General features: G+C 45.0%; 1 protein-coding gene across 1 annotated transcript in view; it reads right to left on the bottom strand.

Annotated features, from left to right (window-relative positions):
• The window catches only part of LOC117447231 (sodium/potassium/calcium exchanger 3-like), an 88,212-nt gene that overhangs the window by 8,188 nt on the left and 66,927 nt on the right, over positions 1-13,097 (bottom strand). The window contains exons 5-10 of the mRNA XM_034083945.1: positions 9,794-9,878; positions 8,023-8,126; positions 4,187-4,261; positions 2,842-2,867; positions 2,721-2,774; positions 2,502-2,635 (exon numbers count right to left, since the gene is read on the bottom strand). Of these exons, the coding sequence (XP_033939836.1) occupies positions 2,502-2,635; positions 2,721-2,774; positions 2,842-2,867; positions 4,187-4,261; positions 8,023-8,126; positions 9,794-9,878 (478 nt within the window). The remainder of the gene's footprint in view (positions 1-2,501; positions 2,636-2,720; positions 2,775-2,841; positions 2,868-4,186; positions 4,262-8,022; positions 8,127-9,793; positions 9,879-13,097) is intronic.

Raw genomic sequence — 13,097 nt, 5'->3', positions numbered from 1 at the left:
CATTGTCTTATTATTGAAAGAATGGAAAAAGAAAGAGTAAAAAAGTGCTCTCCAAAGCCTCTTTGTGGCTGGCACTGGTTTGATTGTCAGCTGAGGCAGACTGTGCTGCTGACTCGAGCTAACAGGCTAATTAGCATCTACACTGACTGAACACGCAGGTAGGTGTTCAGGCTGCTAGAGGTGCTGCAGCTAATGAGCTATCTCTCTCTGGTGCAAGAGAAAGTGTCACTGAGAGTTATTTCCCCGAGCAAAAGCCATCCCGGGCACAAGATAGTCTTGAGTAAGCAAAAAAGTAGAAAGGTACTGTGCCTCATTTTCACTTTCTTCAACAAGCTTGCAATGTCAGAACACCATTTGAGTTCATCCACTGGGTCCACGTGTGGATGTGATCCCAGCCTTTATGAACAGGCCTGGGATATGAGAGGTCTGGTTCTAGAGGCCTCAGCAGACTGCGGCACCGTGAGATCCATACGCTGAGTACACGTTGGGCGACAGCTCATTTCTCTGTCCCTTATGTCCTTTCTTTGGCTTATTAAAAACTCATCTATGCACCGTCAACATTCACAACATCAGCCATAATTGGTTCATATATTAACTTCCCTCCAAGGCTTTACATCAGTTTGAAACCTTGAACATACCCCCCGAAGTGGACGTCCACAATGAAGCTGGGTATGCTTTAGGGCGGGGCTACCTCGTGACTGACAGATGGCTTTCACGGTGTTGTCCATGTTTTCATCTAAGAACTTTAACCCTTTTGCAAAATGATTTTGGTTCATAAAGTGAATTAATGTATTACTTTAACTTTGACCTTGATGACGTTGGCCTTTCAACGTGCCACCTATCAGATAACAGATAACAGTTTTCACCAAATGGCTCTGCACCCAAACTGGCGGTGAGCACAGAGCCACATCCTGTATCATGTATGCAGCTTTAGGGTTGGTTGAACTAACATCCTCCCTGTTGTGTCACTTGCGTGAAAATAACAAGATGGCAACAGCCACAAACCAATGGTCATGGCTACGTCTTCTTCCACAGTCTGGGATTTGGATGCAGCCCACTTGAACACATCGGCCCTGGCCCCCATCTGCTCAAACAACCGTTCTCTCGGGGCATCGCTCTGAGAGAACATGCAGAACAAGCTGACGGAGCAGGCTGGGCTGAAGCTGGCTGGAGGCTGGCAGGATGAACACAGGCCTTACCCAGCGTCTTGTGCCACACTATACTTTACCTTTAAGGGCAGGGAGACAGAAAAGGGTCTACTTCTCAGAACCAGATACCACAGAGGAGTGCTGTGGTGTTGCTGAGCGGAAGGCGTTCATTGTATTATTTCTTCTTCTCGCCTATAAAGCCCTTAATGGGCAGGCGCCATCTTACCTTAAAGAACTCATTACACCCTACTGGCCTACTAGGGCATTGCGTTCCAAGAATGCAGGGTTGTTGGTTGTTCCTAGAGTCTCTAAAAGTACAATGGGAGCCAGAGCCTTTTCTTATCAAGCTCCACATTTGTGGAATCAGCTTCCAGTTTGTGTTCGGGCGGCAGACAGCCTATCCGTTTTAAGAGTGCGCTTAGGACCTTCCTTTTTGATAAAGCTTATAGTTAGGGCTGATTATTCAGCCCCTAGTTTTGCTGATATAGGCTTAGTTTGTCGGGGGACATCTTGCTTCTTCCTTCTCTCTGTCTATACCCGTGTACACTCATGTTCCGATTAACCCAGCTTCCCCACATGTCTTTCTTTTTGGTGTCTATATACGCTGGGATCCGGAGTCATGGATGATCCTGCGGTCCTGTGTCCTGGATCGCGAGCGCTGGATCTTGAGTCGTGGCTGTGGTCCTGGATCATCGGTCCTGGATGGATATCCTCGTGGATTCATCTTCCTATTATACACACATGCATTTCCAAACATTTGGACTACCTATGTTGCAAATGTATTATCTTTTCAATGTACACACGGCATCTATTGCACGTCTGTCCGTCCTGGGAGAGGGATCCCTCCTCTGTTGATTGTATAGAAGTGTAAGAGAAAATTACCCCACTTCCGTTGATGGTCTTCACTTCCGGTTTCAAGTGTTCTTACGTACAAAATGATGTTCATCTTAGTAATGTACGGTCCTATTCAGGGTAAACTGGATTCTAAGAGGCGTATGCTCACAACTTTGACCGACTTCATGGAAGTTGTTATATTTAGGTCGCCTAGTTATGTCTTGTACAGCGTTTTCTTGTGATTTGCTCTGCGCTCGTGTGTCAAGTCTGGCTCCCAAAAGAATGCAACCGTTGATGAGCAACATGCCAGAACGTGAGTCCACAAGCAGAAGGCTGTTCATAACCCAAAAAAGAGACAGAACTTGGTCCATACATTTATCCTTGACTGTCTCGTCCTGGCGCTGCACAGAAATAGATGTGAGTGGTGCCCTAGCTGCCTTCACGTACAGTGTGCAGAGATGAGCAGCTGTGCACTCTTTAGAGGGCAAAGGCAGTCTAAAATGGAGCACAATGTTCTACCTTTCTTGAGCAGGACTGCAGTCGCGTCACACGTGACATTATCCTCCAGATCAGTGCTTCCCGTCAGCCCATTGGACAGATTCACAGAACCTTTCTTTCGCCGGGCGAAGTAGCGATGCGCCCTGCCGTTAAACCTGCCAAAGACAAATGAATTAAGAAGGGGCCACAACTTTTTCAACTCAATGCCACAAGAATGATCGGATACTGGTGATGACTCACTTCATGATGAGGATGTAGATTGCATACATGACAACCAGGATGAGAGACTCCCACCTGCACAAACACAAGGTCAGTAAAAGGTATACGGCATAGAAAGAGAAAGAGAGAGCGTATCACTCACCAGCAAACCTCCTCATCGTATATGAACTAAAAAGGCGGGACAAAGAGGACAGAAAAGAACATTAGGTGGATGCAGTATTTGAAAGTGAGATTGATTCTGCTTCTGAACATCTACTCCACTAGAGGGCATGAGCAACCCAGGGCTCGGAAAGCATGCCATTTGCTTCATTATCTTACGACTTAACTACTAGACAGTGAAAAGATAAACCTGTTCAATGGTGGCATTGTCCTGCTGATTTATACATGTATGAGAGATAGAGATAAAAATAGAGATATAGTCTTAAAGGTGGGGTAGGTAAGTTTCAGAAACCGGCTCGAGATACACTTTTTGTTATATTCCATGGAATGCTCTTAACATCCCGATAGCAATGAATATCTGAAGTGCTTTGACAAAAAATCCATAAAAAAATGTTATCTGTCGAAGCCGTAATACTGTAAAAAGTACATCCTATGGCCTACCTGCCTGTCAGCCTTCCATCGGGGCACAAACTTATCTCGTGCCCTCATTGGTCATGTGCGCGTTCGTGTGTGTTGGAGGAGGGGCTCTGTGAGGAAGTGGCAGATTTTCTCCGGTTGTGTATTTTCAAATTCTAGCGATCTCGAGCCGGTTTCTCAAACTTACCTACCCCACCTTTAAGAGAGCACTTCTTTCTCCAAACATGTATTTGCAGTTGTAAGTGGAGCCTATATTAGTGATACAAAAAAGTCCATCCTTATCTTTACGACAATTATTGATACAAATATGTAAAAACACTAATTTATTACTCAACACATTTCTGTTTAAAATGTAAAAATCACAGCAAAATAACGATAAAGTATCAAATGTGAAATTAATTATTGGCAAAATTCAATGCAGTGTTTTGTTCACTGTCTTACATTAGATTGTTATTATACTGCATTAATATTAACATGTTGCTGTTTTAGCAAAGACAATTTTGAGCACGGCATTAGGCGTAGGTAGAAATGAAAAGAGTAGAAATAAACAATTCTAAAATATAAACATCTGGAAAAAATGAATAAAATAATCGGGAACACTTTATTTATCGTCATCAAAACTGTACTTTAGTTTGATGATTTAGTTAATACACTTAGTAACTTTCTAAGTGAAGTGTTTCTTTTCTTGTGTTTCGTCGGTAGATCATTTTGCCCCTTGTGAAGGAACCAGGGAACCAAAGCACTTTAGGAATCCACACTAACAGTATGTTTATTGGCTTTGTAATACATATGAAGTGCATATCGAGTGTTGATTTCAAAGCTGGGAACCATCACATGCACTTTCAAACTGGCCTCACAGTGAGTCTTCCTGCTCGAAGCACACACTTGATCATATGAACAAACCCTCTCACCACAATGAGGGCCGTGATGGAAAACGTGTAATAAGTCGAATCTCGGAGTAGAGCCCAGTGAGAGAGCTTCACTGCCTGCAAGGGAAAAAAGGGAAAGCGGAGATAAGGACAACGAGAAGTACGCAAGTCGTAGTCTTACAATAGCACTCGTCCTCGCTGAAGTTACCGCAGCACGAGATACAGAACCGCCTCTCATTGCCATACCGAGGTACACATGGAGCTGACCTCCTGACTCACAGTCACTGAGTCAAAGGAAAGGTGCCATGCTACGTGGGACAGGTGCCCATGTGTTTATGTAATCAGACACAAGGCGGGAGCCCACAGTGCAGTGACTAACTAACGCTGGAGCACTCCCCCTCACACACTGGGGGGGGGGGGGCTCGGGGATCACGTGATCAGGATACAGTAAAAGGGTATTATGTGTACAGGTAACGAGTCATTGGACTACAACCCGCCCAACCCTGCCTAGAAGTCCCATCGTGCACGCGTGCCCCTCCCAGCTGTGGAATTGTCTGCTGCTGCGAGGAGAAGCTAAAGCATAACAAAGCTTTAACATGTTTGCTTGTACTCTCTTTCAGTGTGATGGTGTAGACGGAGCCCGCTCTGAACATCCCGCCAACAGTAACAAACAGTTCTGAGGTGGAGATGATGGTACTGCCCTCCTCCCTCATTACATCACTTTGCGTAATGCACAACCTGGGATTGAGTCACTGCTTGAGGTCCAGAGTCTTTCAGGGCAGAGAGCTTATCCTCGTACTCCGCTCACTTCAGTTCCATAACGTATCCCGGCATGTCGGACATGATCAGAGGGAGGCTGCGCCGCGTTGGTAATGGGCATGACATTGTACTTGTTGGTATAAGCACTTGTATAAGCAACCTTGTTGTATGCACTTAACTTGTAATTATCTACTGCAAACAAAATCACTTGTATCTGGGCCCGGACAGCGTGTGCACATGCGTTTTGTTTAAGCCAATCACTTCTCATCTGATCTGGATTCGGCTTTTAGTGCATTTTAAACTTTTACACCCTAATGATTCAACTAAGGGCTATAAAGTGGCTTATTTAATTATACAGATGCATCATTCATTAGACCTAGCCGTCAGTGCAGCCATGTTCCAGTGATGTGTTTCGATATTTTTAGAACGAAACAAGTAAAAAGGCATTTATTTTGAACTTAGCCACGCTTAGAAGTCCCTTTGTGTCGCAGTGTGTTGCAGCACAGAGACACAAAGGGTATTGTGTGGGACGTTGTTTGGCACATCGAGCATAAGAGCATGATGAAAGAAGAAATCAGTGATACGTTTTCAATGTGTATTCAGGACTGTGGCAGGAAACGTTTTAACACTGAACTCTGATCTTTTTCGAGAAGCAAGCCACATGAGAGATACCTGACGACTCGGTGAGAGATGAAATGATGAACAGATGTTGTGACAGCAAAGGTTACATCTGTAGGCAAGCCCTTAGAGGCAAGTGAAAACAAAACGTTCTTTCTAAGTGTGATCTAAATAGTTTTCTCTCGTGTGTACATGACTAAGGAACTGGTGAAAGGCTACAAGGTACTTTCTTTAAAACCCTCGCTAGAATTACCGCCTTGCAGTCGTATGTGTATCATACGTGCAAAACAGTGACATTGCAGTTTACATTCATGTCTTTCAAAATGTCGTCACTTCATCATCATTCTATTCTGTTGGACCGTATGACATTGTTAAAATCAGCATAAGAATACCTGGCCAAGCTTGTGTTGTGTAAGACCTAGGTGAACTAGACCTTGAGCTACATGTATTGTGTCACAGCAAGTTTGGTAATGTGACAAGCATTTCTTTAGAACATAAAGGAACGTTGAATTGCCGTCTCTTGTTGCCTTAAAAAGTATTATAACAAAAAGCAAATGGCCCCATGACATCCCTGACGTCGGGCCCAAAATACTTTCCCCATTGACTTACATTGGGAAAGGGACATCTGTAAATCAGCAGATCAACGCATAAATGTGCTAAAAGCTAAATCCAGTTATTATTCCTCTCCATTCATTTAACTAAGTGGAGACCGGACATGATGCTGCGTTACACAGTGGATTGGAGGCGGGGCTAAAGGACAACCAATGGATGCTAAAGACTGCTGGAAGATGCAAGTATTTCTGTTCTTGAGTCAGTCCATGTTCTCTGAGAGATTAGCGGGGCCCATCTCCTGTTCTCTTCACATCCATGGTGAAAGTGCAGGATATATCTAAACCAAATCTACATGGTTTACAAATACTCAGCTTCCCTGCGTAGCTGTCTATTGTGTGCATTCAGCTAAATGGACTCATGCGTGCATTAATGTACGCTATGTTTGTTTGTGCTGCATCTTTCTCTGAGTATACACTGAACAAAAATATAAATGCAACACTTTTGTTTTTGCCCCCATTTTTCATGAGATGAACTCAAAGATCTAAAACATTTTCTCTATACACAAAATAACCATTTCTCTCAAATATTGTTCACAAATCTGAAAAACTCTGTGATAGTGAGCACTTCTCCTTTGCCGAGATAATCCATCCCACCTCACAGGTGTGGCATATCAAGATGCTGATTAGACAGCATGATTATTGCACAGGTGTGCCTTAGGCTGGCCACAATAAAAGGCCACTCTGAAACGTGCAGTTTTGCTTTATTGGGGGGGTCTGGGGGGGGGGTCCGAAAACCAGTCAGTATCTGGTGTGACCACCATTTGCCTCACGCAGTGCACCACATCTCCTTGGCATAGAGTTGATCAGGTTGTTGATTGTGGCCTGTGGAATGTTGGGCCACTCCTCTTCAATGGCTGAGCCAAGTTGCTGGATATTGGTAGGAACTGGAACACGCTGTCGTATACGCCGATCCAGAGCATCCCAAACATGCTCAATGGGTGACATGTCCGGTGAGTATGCTGGCCATGCAATAACTGGGATGTTTTCAGCCTCCAGGAATTGTGTACAGATCCTTGCAACATGGGGCCGTGCATTATCATGCTGCAACATGAGGTGATGGTCGTGGATGAATGGCACAACAATGGGCCTCAGGGTCTCGTCACGGTATCTCTGTGCATTCACAATGCCATCAATAAAATGCTGAGACGGTTTCTGACAGTTTGTGCAGAAATGCTTTGGTTATGCAAACCGATTGTTGCAGCAGCTGTCCGAGTGGCTGGTCTCAGACCATCTTGGAGGTGAACATGCTGGATGTGGAGGTCCTGGGCTGGTGTGGTTACACGTGGTCTGCGGTTGTGAGGCCGGTTGGATGTTCTGCCAAATTCTCTGAAACGCCTTTGGAGACGGCTTATGGTAGAGAAATGAACATTCAATTCACAGGCAACAGCTCTGGTGGACATTCCTGCTGTCAGCATGCCAATTGCATGCTCCCTCCAAACTTGCGACATCTGTGGCATTGTGCTGTGGGATAAAACTGAACGTTTCAGAGTGGCCTTTTATTGTGGCCAGCCTAAGGCACACCTGTGCAATAATCATGCTGTCTAATCAGCATCTTGATATGCCACACCTGTGAGGTGGGATGGATTATCTCGGCAAAGGAGAAGTGCTCACTATCACAGAGTTTTTCAGATTTGTGAACAATATTTGAGAGAAATGGTTATTTTGTGTTTATAGAACATGTTTTAGATCTTTGAGTTCATCTCATGAGAAATGGGAGCAAAAACAAAAGTGTTGCATTTATATTTTTGTTCAGTGTATATGCATGTATGCATGAGTACTCTCTGCCACTGGGCGTTAATGTGGCTGAACACACACTTAAAGGTGACATTAGGCTGTGGGGTTCACTCTGGTAAATGGCAGCAGGTCAGCAGCGCTCTGATGACATCATACCTGTCCGGCGAAGAAGCCGCACACACCGATGATGCAGAGGATGTTGAAGACGGCCGAGCCCACGATGGTCCCCACACCCACGTCACCTTTGGTGATGAACACCCCTGGGGAGAGAAGGAAACACACACGCAGCATTATGACCCACAGAGACTCAGACGTGTTGTACACGAGCTGACATTCACGTGGCAGCGCACAGATATCACACAACACAACACAAGTGAAATGACTCAATGCTCTGCCGAGTCAGTCACGTACCTCTCTCACACTCACACACAAACAAACCTAAGCACAACACAACTATACAAAGTGCAGGCTGCACGTTACATTTGGTTTATCTCTAATCAAATATACTAAAGGAAAGCCTTTCTAGAAGTGGAAGTTCTTCATATCCTTGTGAATATGTTGTAAAAAAAAGATTAAAGCATTTACTTTCATCATTATCATTGTTATTATTTTTTGATTATTTTTTGATTAAAGGTCCCATGTCATGCTTCTCCGGTTCTGACCCGTCCCCTTGTGTTATGAAGGTCTTTCTGCATGTGAACGGTCTGCAGTCACAAACCCTCAAAGTGCACCCTGTAGCGAGTAAAACTCTAACACAGAGAAGACCTGTCTGCTGCCCCAGAACGCCTCGCTGGACATTTCTCTTTTCCATTGTTTACTTCTTGGGTATAGTGACGTAACGTAACGGCTCCGCGGATTGGTCTATTTGAGTAACCGCGGAGCCGTTACGTTTGGACCAATCCGCAGACTTCCTCACACACACTTGGCGGGACGTTGCGAGGCTCGCTGCTGCGAGGAGCGGACACTGTGAGCCGGCTCACTGGTGTGGGGTCGGCGAGACAGCGAGACACCGCGGAACTCAGCCTGAGCACACACACAAACTCCCAGCCAGGCTGCGGGTGTGTGTGTGTGTTTCGGGCTGGGTCTTGCTGTCTCGCAGACGACCACTGGGCTCACAGGGGGGGGGCGGAGCTCCAACAAGGCGTGTAGGACAGAGAGTGAATACACAGACTATTTTAGTAGACCTCACAATGGAAATATGATCAGTAGAAATGTCCGTGACATGGGACCTTTAAGTCATTCCAAATGGGAAAGATTTGTCCTTGGTTTAAATGTATTTATTTTTCAGTGCCAGAGATGAATAAATATAGTATAGAGCATTTGTTGTTGCCTTTATTGACGGTGCTGCATGCTTGATTTGTTGCACAGTGTGTTCATGTTTAAAGTATTCTAACAGTTATGCTTCAGTTAAGGAGCTATAGTGATGAGTTAAATTAGTGCATTTAATCATCTATTTAACAAAGGTTTCTTGATGGTTATATATCATATGAATTAAATGAATGGCATTTAATAGTTAATTTGGACAAAGTTTATGATCTCTTAAATAAATTGAAGATTATTTGAAATTGTATTAATGATAATTATATTTATGAATTGTTTACTTCGATTTTCGAGTTGAAAAAAGTCACCTGAAATCTAGTCTAATTCATTCAAAAACTGTTAACCCACTTAAATAAAGGCAAAGGAATGAGCGGTGCGATGCTTCCTATGACTGACATCGAATCGGAGACAAAAACCCAGAGAACTTGCCAAGCGTTTAGTTCTTAGTACATGTGATGTGATTCAGTGGCAGCCATGTTGTTTACTGCACGGACCTTGAGATGAAAGCATAGCTCATTATTAAAAGCCATGCATGCTACCTTCCTACAGCAGCTTCAGTATTGTGGCATGTATTACAGTAAGGACAGAGGAGGTAAGGAGATGATACCTATGATGGAAGTGAAGAGCTCCGGAGCCGAGCTGCCGGCGGCCATGAAGGTGGCTCCTGCTACATCTTCACTGAGCTGGAGGCGCTGCAGAGGACCAGGAGACACACAAAGCCATCACATCTGAACAGGAAATACCAGCTGCCATTTAAAACTCCAGAACGGTCCAAGAGACAAACAGTAGATCAGGAAGAGCCTAAGCCCTAAAGTAATGCCCTAAAGCTGGCTGACTGCGGAGACACACTGCAGACTTGGGATTTCACCATTACGTGTCAATGGTTGTTGTTGGTCTGAGAGAAAAGTGCTTTTGTTCAATTGAAATGAATTGCTGTCATCACATTTAACAAGTAATAATAACTTACCATAGAGAGCATCCTGACCTTCTACAGGTGCTCCATAGAGAGCATCCTGACCTTCTACAGGTGCACCATAGAGAGCATCCTGACCTTCTACAGGTGCTCCATAGAGAGCATCCTGACCTTCTACAGGTGCTCCATAGAGAGCATCCTGACCTTCTACAGGTGCTCCATAGAGAGCATCCTGACCTTGTACAGGTGCACCATAGAGAGGATCCTGACCTTCTACAGGTGCTCCATAGAGAGGATCCTGACCTTCTACAGGTGCTCCATAGAGAGGATCCTGACCTTCTACAGGTGCTCCATAGAGAGCATCCTGACCTTCTACAGGTGCTCCATAGAGAGGATCCTGACCTTCTACAAGTGCTCCATAGAGAGCATCCTGACCTTCTACAGGTGCTCCATAGAGAGCATCCTGACCTTCTACAGGTGCTCCATAGAGAGCATCCTGACCTTCTACAGGTGCTCCATAGAGAGGATCCTGACCTTCTACAGGTGCTCCATAGAGAGGACCCTGACCTTCAGGTGCTCCATAGAGAGCATCCTGACCTTCTACAGGTGCTCCATAGAGAGCATCCTGACCTTCTACAGGTGCTCCATAGAGAGGATCCTGACCTTCTACAGGTGCACCCTAGAGAGGATCCTGACCTTCTACAGGTGCTCCATAGAGAGGATCCTGACCTTCTACAGGTGCTCCATAGAGAGGATCCTGACCTTCAGGTGCTCCATAGAGAGGATCCTGACCTTCTACAGGTGCACCCTAGAGAGGATCCTGACCTTCTACAGGTGCTCCATAGAGAGGATCCTGACCTTCTACAGGTGCTCCATAGAGAGGATCCTGACCTTCTACAGGTGCTCCATAGAGAGGATCCTGACCTTCTACAGGTGCTCCATAGAGAGGATCCTTCTACAGGTGCTCCATAGAGAGGATCCTGACCTTCAGGTGCTCCATAGAGAGGATCCTGACCTTCTACAGGTGCTCCATAGAGAGGATCCTGACCTTCTACAGGTGCTCCATAGAGAGGATCCTGACCTTCAGGTGCTCCATAGAGAGGATCCTGACCTTCTACAGGTGCACCCTAGAGAGCATCCTGACCTTCAGGTGCACCATAGAGAGCATCCTGACCTTCTACAGGTGCTCCATAGAGAGCATCCTGACCTTCTACAGGTGCTCCATAGAGAGCATCCTAACCTTCAGGTGCTCCAGAGAGAGCATCCTGACTGGCTGCATCACGGCCTGGTACGGCAGCTGCCCCTCAACCGTAAGGCTTCACAGAGGGTGGTGAAAGCTGCAGAGAACATCACCAGGACGGAGCTGCCTCCATGGAGGACCTCTACTCCCAGCGGCTCAGGAAGAAAGCCCTCAGGATTACAAAGACCCCCATCCCCCCCCCCAGCCACACACTGTTCTGTCTGCTGCCGTCTGGCAGGCGGTACCACAGCATCAGGACTGAAACCACCAGACTCAGGGACAGCTTCATAACACAGGCCAGAAGACTGCTAAACACCCGAGGCCTGTACTACGAAGCCGGTTTAACATAACCTGGATATGTTTGAGTTACCCGGGTTACCTAAACCAAAACAAACGCGCTCTCGCTAAGCGGTCCTGCGGCGCTGGTTCTCAGCTCGTTAACTCAAGCCAGCCGTGCCCTATCTAGTTAGGTGCGCGTTCACATAAAAGAGGCGGGGTTAGCAACATTCGACCAATCACAAACATGGAGAAGCGTACTGACAGCGCAGCGTCATACTTCCTGAATGAAAAGTGAACTATAATATTAGACATATGAAGAAGTTAAACTTTAAACATCCATGACTTAAACAATTGATCAGGATCAGAGCCACAGAGCTGCACCTGCAAGGTGAATACAGCTGGAACAGAACACGTGTTGGAATGCGTACATTAACAGGTTTATGATATCACTGCCCCGTCTAACACACCATCTGACTTTAATTACATTTGTCTCGAGTGTTTCGTCAACTTATGTGTTGCTTAAAATAATACTTCTGCATACAGTCTGTGACACTGTGAGTGTTGCACGGCCAGATACGGCTCAGCTGACTCAGATAAGGAGATATGTGATACAGTATGAAGTGATATGCCGCGGACTGTACTTAATGTACTCTGATGCGGTTACTTATGGTGTGGCCGATATTTAAGTAAGCTTTCTTAACGCTAATGTTATAATAGTCAGATTGCTCTGAAGATGGAGGTGATATTCTATTAATGTTCACGTTCACACAGTCGGTGATTTTTGCCGGCCGTCTTTCCTGCGACGGCAGCTTTTCTGTATTTCCTTTCTCCTGTAATATGACTTGATAGCTTCAAACTCCGCACACTGAGCTCTGATTGGTCAGCAGGCGGGGCTTTCACTGAGTTGATCTCTTAGCCTGCAACCTAACCTGGTCCGGACCAGGTTAGCCGTTCAGCATAGGTTACCATGGAGATCTAGCCCGCTAAGAAGAGAACCAGCGTCGTAGGACCGGAAACCCAGAGTTTACCCTGAAGTTAGCTCGCTAAGCGAAAATCCGGCTTCGTAGTGCAGGCCGCTGAACTGTTGAAACAATATCCATAACATTCATCTGCTACTTAGTAATTATTTATCTATTTCTCTAATATATCATTCCAAAAACTTATACTCTTATTTCACTTTTTGAAACTATTTTTCTTTTTGTATTTATTTACTTGAACTATATTTGTCTGTTTATCTGTGTTATTGTGTTGCACTGTTGGAGAAGCCTGTGACCCTATTTTCATCGGCATAACTACACTGTAGCTATGTTCGTATGACAAAATAAAGAACCTTGAACTAGCCCAAGAAACAAAGGTAAAAAATAATAGTTGTAAAACCAACCATATACATGTTACAGTTCTTACAGCTCCTATTAACATTGGATTTATATTTATATGGATATAAATTATTTGTTCTAATCAAATTTTTAAGGAAAATTA

This window comes from Pseudochaenichthys georgianus, chromosome 1 (genome assembly GCF_902827115.2).
Source record: "Pseudochaenichthys georgianus chromosome 1, fPseGeo1.2, whole genome shotgun sequence".
NCBI classification, from domain to species: domain Eukaryota; kingdom Metazoa; phylum Chordata; class Actinopteri; order Perciformes; family Channichthyidae; genus Pseudochaenichthys; species Pseudochaenichthys georgianus.
The sequence above is the reverse complement of the archived record's forward strand: the minus strand, read 5'-3'. Positions and strand labels throughout refer to the sequence as shown.